A 21,414-nucleotide genomic window follows, 5' to 3' on the forward strand; every position below is an offset into this window, starting at 1 on the left:
TGTCTGTCTGTCTGATACATTCACATCCCATGGTTTCACTTTCAGGGGTTGTTGATGGCTGCACAACACCTACAGTACAGGCTGTACTGTAGGTGTTGACGGTAAAGAGTGATCTTGATGAGTTGTGGCAATACTCAGAGATAGTTTTTTCAGTGCACAATAACCATAGTCTGAAGCTGCAGACATGCAGATTAAGATCCATATTACTGTAAATCAATTATATACATTTAAATAGGAGCAATGCGATGTGAAATATAACTATAATAAATAATAATAGAACTCGTGACAACAAGCAAAACTGTTCTTCTTTTTGACTTGTTTGGCTGGTTTTGCATTTTAATTTGTATTAAACAAATACAAACAATGTTAACTATATTGAATCTACATTAAACAACAAAATACTCTCCAGAGAAGCTTGACATTACTTTGTTTTTGTCTCTTTAGAGAAAGAGGTTCACTCACTAACCAATATGTTTAAAAGCATATCAATATTGTTTTTTATTTTTATTGTTTGTAACACAAATATTTTTATGGCTAACACCATTTTCTTTCCTGAAACTTCAGTCATGCCTCTGGGAAAACCTGCCCCCTTAAACAAGCGGAAAAAGCTCACCAAGATTGTAACTGACTTATCACATGTCCTTCAGGATGGTAAGGCTGGCATGAAATTACATGAATATGAAACCAAATTTCAATATACTCAATGCAGATCTTTCATGCGAAAACAGAACGTGGTAGTTAATAGGTACTGTTTGTAGGTTACTAATCTTACAGGATAAGTAGCACTATGTCTGCAGTACAGGCCAAAAGAAATATAAACATATATATACATTTAACACATTCTAATAAAAAATAATAATGAACATAACTCTATATATTTAGTTTCTTAGTCCTGTTCTTGGAGGACATACATGTATATTAAAGAAGCTGCCATTAATTGTATATTCATATTATTTTCCACTTACTATGATTTTTAACCCTTTACATGCCAGTTTGTTAACATAATCTCAAATTTCATCTTTTACTTGGAAACCAGGCTCAAACAAATATAATTATTGTCTGTTGTTAATTGTTTATTATTTTTTTCTGTCTTTTGGCTACACAGTTTATTAAATATGTATTATAAGAGATAAGAATGAGCTTCCAATTAAAAACAAAACAAAACAACAAAACAAAAGGGACAGGAATTTATTTGAATTTCACCTACCCAGAATATGAGTCGGAGCCAGAGGCATCAGAGTTCGACCTGGGAACAAAGATTAGGACTCCCAAAGACATCATGCTGGAGGAGCTTTCCCTGATGAAGAACAAAGGCTCCAAGATGTTCAGGATGAGGCAGCAGAGAGTGGAGAGGTTCATCTACGAGAACAACCCAGACGTCTTCAGCAGTGAGTCTATGGTGAGAACATAGTTGATGGAGAAAACAAATAACTTTTCTGGAAAATGTATTAAATTAATAATACAATCAATGTGAAAAATAGAAGCTGAAGTTCCCCAGAGTAAGTCATGGCAATGTTTGAATCTATTCTAGTCACAGTACAATTCAAAATCTGTCCTAATTAAACACTATATTTTTCATCTTAAAACCGTGAAAAAGAAGTGCTATAAGACTTGATCTTTTCAGTTTTAAGTCACCTGGACCAATGATGTTTCAGCCATTTCCCTTAGATCATTACTGATCAATCAAACTAGCTAAATTCAAGTTTTTAATTGTCTGGATGAAGATTAAGGCCCCCAAACAAAAATCAGGTTTCAGATTTCTCAGTAATGCTTTTCAGATGTAATTTGACAAGTTCAAACATGGTTAATCAACAAACACACATGAATGCACTGTGGCATATGGATGATTATATTGGTCATATGTCTTTCAGGACAACCTCCAGAAGTTTGTTCCCTCTCTGGGAGGTCAGATTGGAGGGGACATGATAAATGTTGGTGGGCATTATGTCAGCAAACAGGCTGGACAGCTGCATTTTATAGGGCTAGGCCCAGGAGGGGCCCCTGTGCCTCCTCCGAAGCCTGGAAGCAAAGGTGCAGGAGGAGCAGGAGGTGCAGGAGGAGCAGGAGGTGCAGGAGGACTGGCTGGGGGTGACCATGGGAAAGGTGGAATAGGAGAAGGAACTAGTGAGTGGTCCCCATTAAAAGGTTGGTATCATTTCTTTGGACATTTTAAGGACGATTCTCTTTTATGGCCAAGGACTGCTAAAGCTTACTACACTTGTATGGATTAACAAATGAGACAATTTGTGTTAATTTGTGAACTTCAAAGGTGTTGGTAGGCAGATTTTTTTATTTGGACAGTAAAACTAGCTGTCTCCCTATGTTTCCAGTTTTTGTGCCAAGCTAAGATTACCATCAAATGTCTCTAGCTACATATTTAGCATACGTGGTATTGAACTTCTCATTTTATTTTCCCCCCACATTTCTGTCTACAAACATCAAAAAATGTTACTCAACCCAATCCACACACTGTTATAATTTATAATTAGAATATAATTTAGCAACTTTAAATGAGTGCTACCAACTCCAGTTGAGTGTGTCGTATGCTCTAGCTGACAATGTTTTCTTCACAGGAGGTAAAAAGGATGATGCATCTAAGAAGGTTCTTCTGAAGACATATGTGTCACCATGGGAGAAGGCTATGAAGGGTGATGAAAAACTGATAGCCACCCTGAAAACTGGAATGCCCGGTCCCATTGATAAAATCGATTTGCGCAAGTACAAAAGCTTCAACAGGTATTACTTCCCTCAAGGCCTAACTTTGTAGGTTCTTTGTGACGAAAGGACTTCAATAATCCACTCACCTTGCTTTGTTTAGGTGTGCCATGCCCTTTGGCGGCTTTGAGAAGGCCAACCAGTTCATGAAATTCCAGCTGCCAGAAGCCGAGGCCAAACAGGAGCCTGAACCCGCAGTTGTGTACCAACAAGACATCGGCTGCCGGCCTTCCTTCAACCGCACTCCTATTGGCTGGGTGGGCAGTGGTGAGCCCGGCACCATTCATATGGAGACAGATGCTGTGCCCTTCGATGGAGAGACCGATGAGCTGTGAAAAAGTACCCATACTGTGATTACACTTGCTGTGCACACTCAAGCATGAATGCACACATTAGCATACACACACATGATAGATGAGCTTACTTTAAACTGTTTCAATGATGATCTCTCAGTGTGGATAACTGAAGCGTACATGAAATGTGATCATATTCTTATTTTGTTCTGTATTTGGGTGTAAGGCAACGAAACAGCTGTTGATGTTGGGGGGGTAATGAAACATCAAATATTTGTTTGTTAAGTTCTTATGTCTAAGTCTAAACACAGTTTGTCAGAAAAGATGTTGTTCTTGGTGAGGAATTGCAGATTTTGTCCGTGAGGAAAGAATGAATCAAGTATGAAGGCTAGATTTATGCTATGATACTGTTGTACACACGGTGTGGATGTCAACGTGTTACCATATTTATTACCCAGTGCCTTTTTTGTTTTTAAGATTTTCTGTTCATTTGTTAAGCTCTGAAAGCCCTACGAACCTGTCTAATTCACGATGCATGCCTAAAGTCAGTTGCTGATTCACACTGTGCCAACACAGTTTCTCCACAATAAACCTTTTCAAACAGTAAACCTTTTGTAGAGTGATTAAAATGTCAAAGGAAATTGTTTTCTGTGTGAAAATCCTTACCAATTAAATATTCTGTGTTCAAATATATGTGAAAATGTTGAACATTTTTTAAACATTTTTTCCCAACATAAAAGGAGATATCTTAACAGCTAAACTGTTTATAGATCAAAGAAAATGTACACTTTTAATAACTGAATGGTGCAGATAAAAGTAGCTTCAAAACTAAAAATGAATTAACTACATTCCCTGCTTTAACAATGTGGCATCATAATGTAACGTTTAAATTATACAAGTATCTTGCTAAAAATATTATTTTCTATATAGTTAGCAAAATAGTGACTATCGATCATCTTAAAATTAAATCTACTCAATCAATCACTGTATCTTCACCAGTTTTTTTTCTTTATATTGTGATATCAAGTTACATGATTATTATTATTATTATTATTATTATTATTATGTACTTTTATCTAACTATTATTATTGGCTACTTCAACACTATAAAAAAAAGAAGTAGTCATATATCCGTAATTTGAATTTAAATAGAAGTAAAAATGTATTAGCAAGGCTGAATGTTATCATGGTATTATTATTAGGGGTGTATTACTGTACTAGCGGTATTGTGTTTTAGCTGCATGAGGTGAAGCTTATTTTAACAAGTTTATCTAGGCCTTGTGTAGTAGTTTAGCTATTAAATGCATCAAGCTTTAGGGAATTAATACTATTTTTCGCGTTAGACATAATAAAAGTATAATAAAGTAGGGGTATAAAGTAGAAAAAACTAGGTTATTAATTCCAGTAATGTTACTTGGCCTTCCACCTAAGCTAAAACAGCACATACAGCAGGATTTCCGAGTAGGGTGTGTCTGCAGACCCGGAGGCTGCAGATCTGTACCTGCATTTCTAGACCTCTTGTATTTTGCGACAGCGCCCCCAATTTCTGTGGAAGCATTACAACTATTGAACATGTTTTTTTCATTCATTCATTAGTTCATTTATTAAATAAAACATTAGTATTTCACAGCCTTTGTTTGAAATTCCCACAACAACAGTGAGGACTGGACACCCAAGACCAGACATTTCCTGTTATATGTTGTGGTGGTTTTGATCAATGCAGTGCAAGTTTTGTGCTCTGATGAATATTAGGAAATAAAGAACTAAAATAGTTGGATCAAACAACATGTGTCAAGTATATAGATGTATACAAAAATACATATTTGGGTGTGATTAAATGTAAAGAAAACATAGGTGTAACAAACATTTAATCATTTGTTAATATATTGTATTTTGGTGTGATCACCCTTCCAACTGTTTAGTGTTGGGGTGTACTAAACCTTTAAACTGTTCAAATTGATGGTGTAAATAAATCTTCAAAACTTGTTAGAAGGGAGACTTATAGCTTCATCAGAATCAGGCTGATTTATGGAGGGAAATTCTTTAGTTAGAAGCTTCATGTTCGTCAATAATTAAATATTAGTATTTTTATTCGGGTGTGGTAAAATTTTAAAATTGTAATCCAAGTGTAACATATTTCAAAAAGTGGTGCTTGGGTGAGATGCTGATTTAGTTGCAGTTCTACATCTGTCCAGTAGGGGCACTGACAGGTCTAGAAATGCAGGTACCAATCTATAGGTCCAGATCATAGGTACAGATCTGCAGCCTCCGGGTCTCCAGACACATACTATTGGGATTTCCATGCCTGAGCTGAGGAGCCACTCCCGTACAGTTGAGGGCAGTCATGCTCTAAAAGGTTGTTTGCCAGCCATTATAAATACAAGCAGGAAAAAAGAAGAAGACGTCAGTACCTTTGAATCTTGAATGCCGGGGTTGTATTGTACTAACGTTATGTTAGTATGGTCCAAGCGCCCTCAGTCAGTACCAGTGCAGTCTACAATTTACAGCATCGCAATGGACACCGGTCCGGTATCATTAGGTAACACTGCAACTTGTTCAAGCGACTAGCTAGCTTAGCTAACGTTAGCTAACTAACTTGCATTCGAGTAGGATAGCTGACGGAAGTTTTCAGGGAACCCAACATTGTGGGGGAAGAAAAACAAATGTCCAGAAAAGCTCGAAAACCTAAATGCACCTGCCGGCTTGGGTCTCGTTATAAACGTAAATGCCAAGACGATGCCAAGTAACGTTATCTTAGATTGTTCATTGGAGTTAACGTGAGGCTACTTTACGTTTTTGCCCATTGGGATCTTACTGTTACGTCATGTCAGCAACCTCTGGGCAGTGTTACCTAGCAACGACAGTGATTGCGCTTTCGCGATTTAGCGATCATAATCTCAGTGCGATGAAAATAATAAACAATATCATAATATTGGACGGGTTTCTGTTGCCATGTACTACTTCTGTAAACAACAGCGTACCATTTAACGATTTATAATGTGTCAAAAGGAAGTTTTCAATCCACAATACTTGATTAAAAAGGGAAATTATTACAGATTCCCATTAAAATCTAAGTTACGCTAACAAGCTAACTGTTAGCTAGCTATAACATATTAGTATAGTTATTTATAATATAGTTATAGCTAGTCTGTTATTAACAATAACGCTACCACAGTGATGTCTAGGGGTGTATCTAGAGTTTCCAAATGATGCTAACGATAAAAAATTAATACATATTTTGTTGGATTAATTTAAAATGACCTGAGCCTTGAACCACTGCTGCAACATTGTTTCATTTGATGAAGAAATCCCTGCAGTTGTTTCATATAAATACTAATTAAAAACAGACATTTAACATACACATAAAATTAAGCCTTTAAATTCATGTTATATATTTTACTGAATCAGATTTTAAGCAACCCAGTGTCAGTTAGTGCTTGTAGGTGATATTAATGCACTTACTCTGTTATAGGTGCACTATAACACAGTGATTTTACCTGATGACATCTAAATCGAAAGCTCAGCTGGCACCGCTGCCACGGTCAGAGATCCTTGCCTATTGGGTGCTGTCGTTTGGCTCTCATCTGTACTCTTTCTACCAATTGCACAGGTTTTCTAAAGGTAAGGTAGATAGGCTGATATCTGAAGGTTGAGTCAAAGAATTGTGAACAAAAGACCAAGAAAAATGAAGCTGTCATTTCCTGTTTTGTACCTCAGAGCATGAAGCAGGATTAGAGAGAGAATTCCAGTTGGAAAAAGGCCTTGTAAAGGGTTTTAAAAGGGTAAGGTCACTGTTGGAATTACTGATTAACAGCGCAATCTGAACTAACAGTATGATGCATCTCACTGACAACACAAGTTTTTTTAAGTCATAGTGTACAGTCTCAATTATTATGTTATGTGTCACAGAAAGCTTTAAAAAGTGTTTATTCAACAGGCTTCAGGTGTGATTTAAAAGCCTATGTTGAAGTTACTTGTTTTTGTCAGGACCCATCAGACTTTGAGTGGAGTTTCTGGACTGAATGGGCTAAGAAGTCTTTGCTCTGGACTCTGATTGGTCATGGCTTGATATCGAGAGTGACTACCATCCTTTACCCCAAGGTGGGAAGCAGCTGCTACAGCACTGTTAAGTGGAATATTGCTGTCAAGTGACATGTGCTTTAATCCAACACATTTTTTTATGTTTCTCCAATAGCTTCAGGTGCCAGCACTCACGATATATGGCCTCTTAGCAGCCAGCAGTGCGTTGGGGTTTAAAGGTGTGAGTGTGCTGCTGGTACATCTGGGCCTGTCCTTTTTAGTGGCTCAACTGCGAAAGCCTGCTCTGTCATGGGCCTGCAACCTGCTGCTGCTCTCCACTTTTCATGTCCGACCACTTCAAGAGGTCCAGGTGGGTTGTATCACCCCTGACACATTTAAAGAGTTTTTTGATGTATAATATGTATATATATGATCTATTATATATTATACTATCCTATATTATAGGTTTTACATGTTATCATTAAATGTCATATTTGAAAAGAACACAAGAGGGCACAAGATACCAAGGGGACGTACATCCATTTGGCCACTCAGCTGCATTACTGTTTGTCTATATCACAAGATAACAGTGAAGTACATGTATCAAAATCGCATGTACTAAGCATGCTATTTTCAGTATTTCCCAAGGATTAGATGATGGGGAAAAACTCTTCCCACAGCCAATTGAAAATAGCTACCTGTGTGAGGCAGTGGGAGACATGCATTCTTTGAACTATCATATTCGTAAAATCAAACATTAATTGCAGTAATGAAATAAAAAATAACCTCAACAGTGTCATATTTTACTACAATATGACACAGCGATACATTTAAATTCAGTTTTAATATGATTTGAGGGACTCTAATCTATCCAATTCTTCTGTGATTGTTTAACATCCTTCTCTTAAAAACCTGTAATCCCTAAAACCCCCTATAACTGCACAGTAGCAGACACGTAGATACAGCCAGGAATCAATGCTCCAGTGGTTAGAAATTTGAATTTAGTCAGTGGAATCGACCTGACAGACCCGTGCATGTTTCTAAAAGTCTGCCTCTTTCACTCTTGTGCTCGCATTCACACACGCAATTGCACACCGTAGAGTCCTGTGTTCAAGTACCCAATTTGAAAAGCTTCGCTATTCCCAATGCTTTTAAGCAGACCTCATTAAAACTTAAGCATAAGTTTATTAGTATGTGTTGAATTTTTATAACTAGTTGTCTAAATATGTTGTAATCTGCTTATCTTCACATTTTAATAGGTCATATTGAGTAATTTAAAAAGCATATCTAAATGTAGTGTCAGACTGTAACTTTTAATACAAGGATTCCCCAGGAATGTTTTAAAAATAATTGGCTTTCCCTCTGTATTATACAGAGAGGCTGGTATGAAACCGAGGAGGAGTACTATCTGCTCCTCTTCAGTGTTGCTGTCTGTGGTCTACGCTTCATCAGCTTCAGCCTGGAGCACTGCTGGTGCCCTCTGGACCGTGGTGGAGTTGTGCAGCTTGGCTGGTTGTTTTCATACACCTTCTATCATCCCTTTTTCTACAATGGCCCTATCATCACATACAAAGACTACGTTGAGCAGGTAAGAGAGCCAGCAAAGGCTACTCCTGAATTAAACTGCAGTTTAGTCTAAAATTGCCTCTTTTGTCTTTGTCTGGAGGAGGCCATTTAGTGCTCCTAAGTACAGAGGATCTCAGGGCACATAGTAGACATTAGTGGTCGGCGACCTGAATTTTTGGGATTTGTAGAGAAATAGCTACCATTTAGTTGGTCTGATGTTATCTGACAATCACTTCTGCACCTGTTTATGCCTGCCTGTTCCAATACCTGTCTCTGGAATGGATTTGTACATATTCATAGTATATGTTTGCTCTTTTACTACAATACTGTTTCTTCTTTTTTACAAGCTCACTTTTCACACTTTCAGATTCGGAGGCCTGCTGAAGAGTGTGACAGCGGCAAATCTGTTTTTAGTCACTTTGTGCTAAGATCAGGGCGGATCATACTGTGGTGGTGCATGGCAGAATACATGATCCATGTTATGTACATGCACTCCATCCAGTCTAATGAGACCTACTTAGAGATCCTTCCTCCCTGGGCCCTGGGTAAGTCTTTATTGGCCTCTATTCGTAATCAAATCATCAAGATTTATGGGGGGATTTTATTTATATTTTAATTAAGTGACAGAATTGTGTTCATTTGCTTTTTTTTTTTTTCCAAAAATTGAAGGCATAATAAGCCAAGTCAAATCTGATAACCGACTTGGAGAATATGTAGTTAAATTACGCAGGTGGTTGTTGTGGTATGAACATTCTCAGCGTGGACAGCCTCAAAATTTGGATGCGTTTAGTTTCAAGCCTCATTTTTTGGATGCATCTCCTTTGAGATTTTGAAGTTATATCATCAACTCATTCATAATTAATTTAGTCAGTCATTTACTAACTCAACGTTGTCCTATCTTGCCCCTAGTTGCTGTGTAGAAACAGATTCATTATCATGTACTGGCCTCCTCTTTGAGATTCTGCTTAACTGTTTTCAGTAACTCTTGAATGTCAGCAGCAAATGATGTTTGCCAAGTTCTAACGTCATCTATTGATCTCTCTTCTGTTGCTCCTCCTGAGGTTTCTTTCCTTTTTTCGTTATTAAAAAGGTTTTTTGGGGGAGTTTGTCCTTTTCAAACACTGTATCTAATAATAGACAGTGTTTTAGACAGCCCTTTTGTGAATTTGGGCTTTATAGATACAATTTACTTGACTTATAAAACAGAAACCCTGGAACTTTAGAAGTTTTCTTAATCATTAAACTAAGAAATAATACTTTGAACATCTCCCTTTCCACTGTCCCAGGAGGTCTGGCTCTGGCGCTCGTCCAGTTCTTCTTTGTGAAGTATTTGGTGCTGTTTGGTCTTCCATCCATGCTGGCTACTTTGGATAAACTAGTTCCCCCAAAGCTTCCTCGTTGTGTCAGCATTATGTACAGTTTCACAGGGATGTGGAGGTAAGATCATACAGTGGAACCAATTTCAGTTAGCACCAGTGACATAAAAATATGGTATTGTATTGGTCTTGCAGCATTCCACTTTAAACTTCACAAAAACATCAGTGACTGGAAAATCTAGCATCTCTGGTATTCTTGAGGAAAACGTACATTTAATGTCAAGTGCTTCAAGTGCTCTCTTTGCTTTGAAAAGATTCAGACCGGGCACAGTGAATTGTCTCATCTTCTGTCATTACTGGCAATCAGAACAATAGGTCACCTCTGCATCAAGAACATTATATCAATGTTTCAGACTCAAGATAAAATGGTTTCACCACTGTGAGCTGTCCTACATTTACAGGCTGCATCTTGTCTTGTAGAAGCAATGCTTAAACAAGTGAAAGAGTGAAATAAAACAAAACCCATGAACATGCTCAAATCATCAAATAGATAGGCACTTAAATCTATATCACTTTCAAATGGTTCTGTCAAATACCAGTTTGTCAGTATATAACACCGTCTAGCAAAACAGCATTAAATACAAAATGATAACTTTATACAGTAGGTTCATCCCAAACATTTAAAATAGTTAAGTCACTTAGAGATTATTTATGTAAATAAGTTGGAGGACAGCCAGTTACCTCTCATTAAAAAAAGTACAGAAGCTAAAAGGAAAAGCATAAAACATCAATTAAATCTTTCCATATTCAAATGACAAATTGATCTAAATAAATAAAATTTAGTCTTTCTGAGTCTATCACTCACAAAATTTCCATTAAATTAACGTAAAACAGAGTCCTGATTAAAAAATCAAACATCCATTATTGTGTCCAAAGATACAATGAGCAAAGTAAGGGGCAGTGCAAAATTAGATGGATGAATTGTTCTGTTTATTAATCTTAGGCAGGTAAATCGGAGACTTACCTTAATTGTTGTGGGTCCAATATAGAGAAGGAAGTCTGCAGGTCAAAGGTAGTTGAACAGGAATTTTCCAAACATTAGTCCACTCTGTTAAATTTTATATACATCACTGTCTTTCTTCTTTGAAAAATGTGTTGAGAAACTGGATTTAATAATTGATCCCCTCATTTAGATGTTCTCTCTCCTCTATCTGTTCTCCTTCATGCTTTTGTTAGTTTTTTTTGACATTCTCCAGCTCACAGGTGTGTCTAATTTATCTCCTCACCTTCCTCTTCTTCTTTCCCTGTCAAGGTTGAAATGGGCTATATGGACTATGCTACACTTGTTTAGCACGATTTTGTAAACATATGCAGTCTTTCTACTGTTCTAAGAACATGTCATGATTATTGCTACATTTATTAAACTCATTCAACACTTTTGCGAGCAAGCAGAAGAAAAGACGATGCCTTGTTTATGCTGAAGGGGTCACAATTGCTCAAGATAAATGAACACACACATTGCAGTGCTTGTTACACAGAGATAAAGCACCTTAATCAGCAAGACTTGAAATACAAAAACAAGCAACAGCATTTCCACTGCTTGAAAAAATATTTCTGAACAATGAGGTTAATGCAATGGGGAATATTTTGCGTCAGTGTATTTGTGTTTACCTTTTAGCTCTGATGTCCTCCAGGATGCACGCCGCCTCTGAGCAAAGAAAAAGACTAATGGCTGACAAATATGCTATAATATACACCCAGTTACCAATTTATTGAATACACCTAGCTAAAACAAAATACAGTCTGATACAATAAAACCTTTCTGAAATCCTTATGAAGGCTATTTTTTCCCCAGTTTGTGTGGAAGCTCCAGTCTATGATGTTGTTGAACTGTTGCTTCATACGAACAGATGTTTTTATTATTTCGTCCACCACATTTATATCAATAAGAGAAGCATCTCTCTCTATAATGAGAGAATACAGCTCAACAGCATCACAAACTGCATTCTCCAAAATAAAAATACAGTTTATAGTACTTTTAGATCAAATAGCAGGAACAAAGATAATAAAGTTGAATTAACACCTTTCTCAATTATTTTATCTTCACGATGGCAGAACAAACACGCAAATAAATGCAATGTTTATACCATAGACTGTATGGTTTATAAATTATACATGTAATATACAACATATAAAAATCAGTTGGAATTAGTCTTAAAAAACATTGTTTTACTGTGAGTAAAATCTGTAAAATTATTCATACTTTTTTGTTATAGCAAAATCCGTCTGTTCCTAAATGTGATTATCAATAAGAAAATGCTCTCTTAATTCAGAGCACATAAAGTTGAGATGGAAGGCTGTGTGTTTGGTTTTGCAATAAAAAATGCACTGGCTGGAGACCAGATCGACCAATGTGCTGACACCGATGCACTCCAATCCGGCCTGTGTGTGCTGAGCTGGCCAATGTTGACAACATTGATGGAATGCATAAAGCTGTCCATTGACATCACTCACGAAACAGCCTCAGTTTACAGGCAGCACAAAAAACCCACAACAACCCTTTTTCTAATCTTCTTAATGAAAAAGCGTGCATACACAAACACCCATCCATACATACCGCACATGTTTATATGAAGCCCAGTGCTCAGGTGTTTCTTACTCAGTGCTATATTATTATGTAAATTTGTGACTCAATATTCATTTCTTTCTCTTTTTTTTGGTGACTCTCACAGGCACTTTGACGAGGGCCTGTATCGATGGCTCATCAGGTAAGAGGCACTTCATGAGCTGTGGACAGACTAATTCAGATGTTAATGCTTACTAAAATTGTGAAATGTCATCTAAATCAAATAATAGCTCTAGAATATCTGTATGTCTGTCTCTCTATTTATTTACCTGCCTATCTGCTGTCTCTGTTTGTCTAAACTGGCCATGTATGTGTCTGTCTTTCTATTTATTTATCTGTCTATCTAATCTGAGACTTTGTTTATTCATCTATCTGGCTGGCTTTATATCTGTCTATAGTATGTGTTTAATCATACTGTTCTGTATGTATTTTTTTTGTGAACATTTAATGTTAAGAGCTTGTTTCCTGAAGGGCATTGAACTTGTCAGTAGAATAACCTTTAAAAAAGGTGTCATTCTCCAGCAGCCTGCACATGTTTCATCATAATGGACAAGGATGCTGCATTTGCATGTAGGCTTTCTAATGATTATGAGGTTGGGTGTTGTTGCTGAATAGTTCTTCTGTTGTGTTACTGTTCCCGCACCCTGGAGAAATGCCTCCTTGTTTAATATGTGCATGTGTAATGGGAGCATTATGTGTTTGCTCACTTGTACTTGGACAACGCACATAATTTTCTGTGTTTTAATGATGCACACTTGGATGAATGCAGCCTATTGGGAGGTTATGGTCCGCTTGGTAGACACAGGTTGCTACATTACGGCAACGCTTACAGTTGCACGGTTGTCAGAAACACTGTTATTCTGTGAAAATGATCCCTTGTCTTAGTTATTGTTTGCTAATTAGCTTTTGTGTTGACACATAGGATGGCATCCATGTACACCTGCTTTTCAGATGTTAAACACGAGTTTAGAATATATCGGACTGCTAAAGAGGCTTCAATTAATTTGCTAGGTAGCAAAATTTAAATTGCAAATGCAAGTTTCCATTTTAATCCGTGTCCATTGGAAATTGTTTTCCCCTGCTTAATGGCATCACTTGCAATTATCCTTCTGCAGATGCAGAATGATACCCATGACACAATGCCCCGACGTTCCTTCTTGTGAAAGTGCTTTTAAAGAGGTTTTAATGCAGTTCTGAAATTCTGTTGAAATTGTCTGAAGAGCGCTAGATGAGTGCGTAGGTGTTAAATGATGTTCTCCACATGACTCACTGACACCCTGTCTCCCTGGGCAGCTAAGTGGCTCATTCTTCACCATTCCATTACGCTTTCCCTGTCTGTATACTACTGTGTCTCAGGTTCTCTGTTTTATACAGTTCTTAGCCAACAAAAGAGCTCTTACTGGCTATTTGATTGAGTTATAGATGCTGCACATGAGGGGGAACATTTGATCCTAAACCCCGGGGACAAAATAGTTGTAAATAAATAATTGGGGACATGGATTGGGTTGGGTGGGGTCAGCATTTTAACTTTGGTTCTAATTGCACTTGAGGCAAGAAAGATCATATACTATGTCGCTAAGGCGGATTCTGCACACCATTTAAAATGCGTCAGAGCTGGCACATACACCAGATGCAACACTTAATTCAAGTGGGAGGTCTACGTTTACCACATGGCTGATACAAACACAAAACACTGCAATGTTAAAATAATTAATAAATGAGGCGCATCTCCTCAATGCAAATCTTGATTAATTAATTCATATATATAAATTCTCATATTTTGATTAGCATCTGTCTAGAATCCGTGTACATCTAAATAATTGAAATAGACAGATCGGTACTCAGTGTGTTTAGGTGTTGAGTTTGCTCTTGCTCTAACACTCCTGTTCCTCTCCATCTGTTTTTGCACCTACTTTCATCCTCCAATATGGCCAGGCTGGCCACTCTATTTAAGGCTCAGAAAATGCTGGCTCATCCTTCAAGAACATTGATTATCCACAGGGTGGCTGAGATAATTAGTTCCCAGCTCAGCAACACAACACAGAGCGTGGTGATGTTTGTCTCTAAGTGTGTTGGAGTGATGTAGCATGTTGAGACTCTTGGTACTTCTGAGACAGACGAGGTTCTCACAATATCTGAGACCATTTTTCTTCTCAGCATGCGCCACAGTCTATCATCTGCTATTTTTATACCACATAAAGTGTAATCTTGTTTAAGATAAAGCATAATTAAATATATTAGTTATGTGTCAGAATATCTGATATCTGTTTAAACCAAAATGTTGAAATTAGACCAACCAAAACAAAAGTTAGCTGATGGGAAAAAAGTCAAATTGACATAGAAAGTGGGTTTAATGTGTGTCAAGGTTTTGGTGCAAATCACAGAAACCACTTTGGAATCATTAACCCAATTGCAGCATTATTAACAGCTTGGTAGGATTGATATTCCCCAAAGTGCCTCTATTTTTTGCACTGGACTTCAGAGCAACACTTACTTGATTAAAAATCACGTAACATGGCATGAACATTTGTGTAACAGGTGTTCTTTGCAGTTCATTGGCATATTGAGGGGCCATTTTCAACCTCCCTTGTTTTACACATGCACTATTCACTGGTGCAGTGTATCTTTGTCCTGTCTTTACAAAGAATCTGTCTGTAATTATCACCATTTGTTTCTGTATTCTTTGTGCTGGACAGTCTTTATTAAAGAGCTGCAACATGGTATTCATTCTGATTGTGTTTAAATACTTATTTTTCCTCCTGTTCCAGATACATCTATGTGCCATTGGGAGGTTCGCGCCATGGTCCTCTTTACAAAATGTTATCCACTGGCCTTGCGTTCGGATTCGTCTGCCTCTGGCACGGTGGCCATGACTACTTACAGTACTGGGCGCTGATGAATTGGGTTGGAGTTCTGGTGGAAAATGGACTGAAGTCTCTCTTTTCCTCATCCTTTATTCACTCCACTGTTGTAAGTTTGAAATCCAAATTTAATTTACCTCTGACAGTGCAAAAAAAGGATCCTAAAAGAGATTAAAAATGTACATAGATATAATTCCCTGGTTATTTCGTCAATTGGATTTTCAGTTAAGATGTGTGAACATGATGAAATCTTTCCTGTAGCTGGGAATAAAGGGGTTGTGTAATCTGATTTAATAAGAGATAATGCCTGGAGCTGCTACAGTAAGTACAGACAGGAGACTAACTGCTGGGATCCTGTCACATCTAATTGGCATGTACAGTTACCAGCAAACATTAATGTGAGTTAAAGTCTGTCTCCAATACATTAACAATTTGGCCTCGAGCCTTGGGAGAAGGTTCACATTCTTAAAATAGTCATGAACACTGATGGCAGACTGTGTAATCTTTCTAGTTTATGGTCAAACAGTTCATTAGTGCTAGGTGCTTTGTTGCTATTAGTTTCTCAGATTTACAATGAAAGTCTTTTGTGGTTCTGCTGCAATAATTGACTTATTTATTTACTGATTTCCCAGGAGCGGCATCTCTCTGCCACCATGGAAAGGCGGTGCATTGCACTTCTCTCTGCCTTCTCCACTGCCATGCTCATCCTCTCTAATCTGGTGTTCCTTGGGGGGATACATGTTGGCAGAATCTTGTGGAAGCGTGTCTTCATTCAAGGTAGATTGCCTTCCACAACTCATTCAATTGGATTTCTATGTGCCTTTTATGTTTGCAGGATTATTTCAGCTGGCATACATTTGTTTCCAATGTGGAGTATCAGTCATACGGTCTTTTAATTTGACAGTTTTTTTTGCATTGTAAGACATTTCACCTTCTCCTTAATAACAGTATGACTAACGCAACAGCTCACACAGGCAGAAAATAGAATATAATAAAGTTATTGAAAATGTTGCTGTTTAGTAGATATATTATTATATGTTTAGCAGTGGGTGTTGAGGCCCTGGCCCAGTATAACATTTCAAGCATCTGCACAGGCAAACTCTCCCTAATAGAGAGACATCTGCTTCGTGGTTGTGCCAGTCCTTGTCCCCCCCACCCCCCGTATCTTTATTTGGCTCATTTAGTACCTAAAGCAAGATGGCAAGCCGTCCTAGAGCCTGTCTACTCGTGATAAGCAGGCTGATCTGCACTCGCCGCTGGGTTGGGTACAGAAATGTATTAACGAGCTGTTAATGCTGAATTAAAAGTTTACTAATTTTTAAAGCAGCGTTAATTGATTTATTTTTGCCCACTTGAGGGTCAGTGGCACAAGCTATAAACACAACAGTGACATCATTTTAAAAAGTTGATGTTTGTTTGTCATGTTAGTAACAGTTTACATCCAGCCCAGAACAATATTTGCATTTCTCTTTCAATAATGTCACTCAGCCTTTGGGCCTCCTACAACAGCCTGACACAGGTCATATTTCTGTCACCAGTGAAGCTTTATTGTGACAGTAAAAATTAGTTGAAAGCTGGGCAGGCTCACAGCAAATTGTGTGTAACATTACGCCTCTTCTAGTAGACTTGGTGTAAATAAATTAAGAGGAACCTAAAAATAAGAGCAGAGTGTTTTAAAATACCATTTCTGTTGTGAATTATTCAGAGTAAGACCTAGAAACTAAACTGAGAATCTCAGTTTGTCTTTATAGAGGTTTATTCAGACCATTAAAATACTAAAAATAAAGATATAAAATGGCACTGCCTGATGCTTACTTAAAATATTGAAATAGACCATTGAACAAAGCACATAATAATTTTGTTGCTTTCGCTTAGTACTTGTGTTTAAATTGAAATATAATGGATCCACCAGAAATGCCTGAAGCTATTTCTTGTGTCTGCATGTGTCTGCGCAATAAACCACCAAGGGCGAGCTGTGGTTTGCTTCATTAACATGAGATCAATGCTTTTAAATCAGCCTGTCTGGGATTTGTAGTGGTGCAAGCTGTAGCATAATTGCACCCTTTGACCTCTCTAGTGAAATGTAAAAGCAACTCCTTTATCAAATTATGTCTTAAGGCGTTTATGTTGATTGAGGATGTGTTTGCTATCTTTACATTTTATCCAATAGCCCCCATGGAAGATTATTAAAAAAAAGAAAAATACATTTTCCAGCTACAGGTCCTGAGGAACAAGATGCAGAGGCATTCCTCAAAACTTCATGCAAGGAATTTAAATGTAACAAAGAGAAGGGATTTCATGTCCCAAAGTCTGTCAGTGCTGTTTGTGTTTTCAAACGCACATAAACACTGATATTTGTGAAATTGTGGATTGTTTTTGCAATGAGGCATTTGCATAGCAAGGGGGCAAATTTGCATCGAATGTATGCATTTCACCTAATTTAAATATGTGCATATAGCACAGAAGCACCAGGCACCTTTTGCTAGGCAGTACAATTCTTAATGCAGATTGAAATTCACTAGGTGATTTGAATGACAAGGGTTTTTTTGTGTTATTTGTGCAGGTTAAGGATCTATAGCCACGCTAGCAGCTCTGTGAATATTTTATTATATGTTTTGTCAGCATATTTGCATGGTAAACATGACAAAGCTTAAATGATGATGTTAAGGAGTCTTAGCTGATGCTCACCAAAGAGACCAAAATCAATCCAATACTGAGATATTTCGGTTTTGACCAAAGGCAGATGGACAAACAGAGCCATCTTTTGAGCACCAGGACCAAAAAAACAAGTTCACATTCGCTAATGAGTTGTAAATGTGTTGTCCTTGTTTCTATCAATCTAAGTGTTCAACCAACAAGTCAGTTTACTGAGAAGCACAGTCCTTTTGACTAATCAGTTTTATATTTAGTTTTGAGTTGACTCTCGGCATGTGGTCTTTTCACCTCATTTGAGCTCGAAGCATTCTGTTCTAATCAAGTGGCAAAAGAAACTGTGGTGCAATTATAATGCAGGTTGATTAGAGTCTTAGTAACATTCAACTGGAAGAAATCTGATTTCTTTCCCACTCTGTTTGCCAGGACTTCCTAATAATCAGAGGCAACAACCTATAAAGTTTTTTTACTCTGCTAGTTTGAAGTCAGTACCAGCAGAGATTGGACTACTGGTTGGAGAATATATGTCACACTGAGGGCGTTAATGAAATTTACATACCTGCAATGACAAAACGCTGGGATGTCTTGGCACAATGGCAAAAGCTTGCTCATGGTGCACAAAGAGCCCCGAGCTAAATGTGTGATTGATTTCGATGTTGGAAATGAATAATACTTCAAATTGCGCATGAACATAGCTAATGTGATTAAACCAGCATTAATAATTAGCTGGCATTGACTGGAAAGTATGCTAATTTTCTGCAGACTAAGGCTTTGTGTTGTTCAAACTTCACTTCAGCACAGCATAGAAATATTTATCAGCAAAAACATGACTTTTGAAGCCTAGGCCCATGTAAACCTTTCTCTTCTGCAGACAGGAAACGGACAGTACAGCTGTGCATAAAGCAGCCTGTGTGTATGTGAATTAGATTTTGATATGAATGGAAAAGAATAGACCATTGAAAGGCATTGTGGGTGCAGGTGCAGGTTACTGAGATAATCTGGAGGCAAGCCAGTTGGGGAGGAGGTGCAGACAGCTGTCTTTACCTGCCAGTCGACCCTCTAAGAAGCAGCTATAAATAGAAAAGGTGAATAACTGTAACACAACATAGTACAGCAAAGAGAATTAATTAAACTACCTACTCCTCTATGTCTCTCTTGCTCTGGGAAAATAATACAGGTCTTTATAGTAGCAGTCTAAATATTTACAAATGTCATTGTTTTTCTTTTCTTTACAGGCTGGTCTACCCTGGCCCCGCCTATGCTGGCTTTCCTTTACTGCTTTGCACAGATTGGACTTGAGTGGACTTCTCACCCACCATGAGTCACCTTGACTTTGCATCGGAGTGAGAATCCCTGCTATCGGACAACCAGAACAACCTGCTGAGTCCAGTGACTTGTCCTCACCAAGCCAGAGACTCTGTGGCGAAGCTGGCTCACGGCCACAGAACCTGTCCAAACCTGGCTGAAGTGCAGCTGAGCAGCCACTTTTCACAACCTGCTAGACCCAGCGAAATCTGCCTGTAAGCTAAGACTTAAAGGATCAGTGCTGATTCTCTCTCAGGAGAGAGTTCCCTACTGTACTTTGTGGAAAAAGTGAATGCACACAAACTGTATTAGAATGAATGCTGTAAATCCATGGCAGTTTCTAACAGCAGTGTTTTCTACCCAATAAGCTACACTGAATCACTGTTATTCTAAGAAACAGTAAAAGAAAATATGGTCCCTGAATCTGTCGTGGTTATATGGCTCTGATAAGGCATTGCTCAGTCGTGCGGTAAGCTGGAGAAATGCTAATTTCATATTTACCGTCTTCCTCTGAGCATACAAAAGCAGTTGTGTATTCACAGGAGGACAAACGGCACAGAGGACTGAATAGAGCAGCAGCAGGCTGATCAATGTCATTATTTCCCCTACAGATGCAAATTGGATGAAGTAGAATGACACTAATATTAGTAGATGTGTTGCTAAAAAGCATTAGAGGGACTCCACACTAACTTTTTATTCAACACACTAACAATGACAGATGACATTTACCCACTGGAATGCAGATGAAAGCTATTTTATGAGCATGGATGTTTTAAAAAAAACCCACAAGCTGTTCATTTTATGCTGATGTGCTGTTATATAATGCTTGCTATAATGCTATAATGTCAACTGTATAATACCTCAGTCTACATTTGGGTTAAAGTCTTGATTGATTTTTTATTATCCATCCGTATTATAATGGAAAACAATGCTGTACCTGATGCAATAAATCATTTAGTTTCACTGCTCCAGGTGTGTTTATGACCTGAATGCCTGCTCCCTCACAGACTGAAGAACTCCTTCAACATACTGTAAATCTACTCATAAAACTCTTCAGAACTCAGGTCAGAAAGTATTTAAAAACTGTTTTATTTAAAGTGTGACAACTCTTTAGACAGAGTTCTGGGGGACTGTTTTAAAACATAAGACTGGTGCTATTCTACAGTTTCTCAGTACTTTCCAACTTCCCTACCCTCTCTGTAAAACTTAGGCATAAGTCCATACGCTTCCATTTATCCTATGACCTAAATCTTTAAAAATCAGTTTTTAAAAAAAGTATGTAGTTAAATTTTTTTAAAGGATGTATTGTCCCAGAGCAGTTGGGCTCTGTAGTTTTAGCAAACATTACTAAAACAGGAGTAAATAGTGTATTTGTTGGACTATTTTCAGCTGCGGATGAGTTCACATTTGGTGCACACTAGTTACAAACTAAATCAGATTGTCGAGAAAATGAACTTAAGTTACACCAAAGGACATAATAAACAGCTCTTAAAAGCATTAATATTCCAAATCACAATTAATAATTAACCTTGTGCTCCAGGAGAGGATAACTAGTGTCACCAGTTTCTGAAGACCAACTCCGAGAAGTAACAAGAAGCTGCTTTTAAAAGCTTATCTGTGCTTTTTATTTGTCTTTCAAGCTTAGAAAGTGATGTAGCAAAAACAATCTGATCCTCTTAACATTCACGCTGCACAGAAAGGAAAGCAAACAGCTACAGGGTACGGCTTCCAAGGAGATTAGTTTAAGAATGAGTGAATTTTAAGTCAGAGGTGTCATCGCACACTGATTCATTATTAACATAAAACTCTCACGTTGTATTTGGTCCTCTGCTTGTTTATTGAGGCGCCACAACAATTGACTGTTCCCAAGTTTTTTTGTTCCGGTTCTCAATCAGTGAAGTGTCTCACCTGCACACATTTGTAATTTTTATCTTTATCAGTGGTGAGTGTCTTTATGTCTTTATGTAAAAAGAACAGTGTAATCTGGACCTATTTGTGGTGAGCCTCGGCTGTTTCCATTAGTTGACGTCTGTACTTGGGATTACCACATCTGTGGAGCC

The 21,414-nt window shown here is 37.7% G+C and overlaps 2 protein-coding genes and 1 long non-coding RNA gene across 8 annotated transcripts in view; 2 read left to right on the forward strand and 1 right to left on the reverse strand.

Moving 5' to 3' along the window:
- The window catches only part of LOC131993738 (uncharacterized), a 21,751-nt gene extending 15,614 nt beyond the window's left edge, over positions 1–6,137 (reverse strand). For all 5 annotated transcript variants that reach the window (XR_009396348.1, XR_009396347.1, XR_009396350.1 and 2 more), the window contains exons 1-3: positions 5,420–6,137; positions 2,805–3,044; positions 1,208–1,394 (exon numbers count right to left, since the gene is read on the reverse strand). This is a non-coding gene — a long non-coding RNA (uncharacterized LOC131993738). The remainder of the gene's footprint in view (positions 1–1,207; positions 1,395–2,804; positions 3,045–5,419) is intronic.
- myoz1a (myozenin 1a) lies at positions 567–3,050 on the forward strand. The gene is made up of 5 exons (XM_059359746.1): positions 567–651; positions 1,212–1,399; positions 1,872–2,145; positions 2,574–2,736; positions 2,819–3,050. Exons 1-5 carry the CDS (start codon positions 567–569, stop codon positions 3,048–3,050), a joined length of 942 nt encoding a protein of 313 aa, XP_059215729.1.
- On the forward strand, positions 5,408–20,320 carry hhat (hedgehog acyltransferase). Of its 2 annotated transcripts, none has more exons than XM_059359744.1 (12): positions 5,408–5,547; positions 6,481–6,629; positions 6,726–6,790; positions 6,996–7,109; positions 7,204–7,398; positions 8,404–8,616; positions 8,962–9,139; positions 9,881–10,031; positions 12,643–12,678; positions 15,305–15,506; positions 16,030–16,174; positions 19,285–20,320. In XM_059359744.1, exons 2-12 carry the CDS (start codon positions 6,509–6,511, stop codon positions 19,368–19,370), a joined length of 1,506 nt encoding a protein of 501 aa, XP_059215727.1. In that variant the 5' UTR covers positions 5,408–5,547; positions 6,481–6,508; the 3' UTR covers positions 19,371–20,320. The 2 variants fall into 2 exon arrangements, with proteins under 2 accessions (XP_059215727.1, XP_059215728.1); XM_059359745.1 differs by lacking the exon at positions 19,285–20,320 and adding an exon at positions 19,028–19,073.
- Positions 20,321–21,414: the final 1,094 nt, after the last annotated feature.

The sequence above is a fragment of the Centropristis striata genome, chromosome 20 (assembly GCF_030273125.1).
Source record: "Centropristis striata isolate RG_2023a ecotype Rhode Island chromosome 20, C.striata_1.0, whole genome shotgun sequence".
Lineage (NCBI taxonomy): Eukaryota > Metazoa > Chordata > Actinopteri > Perciformes > Serranidae > Centropristis > Centropristis striata.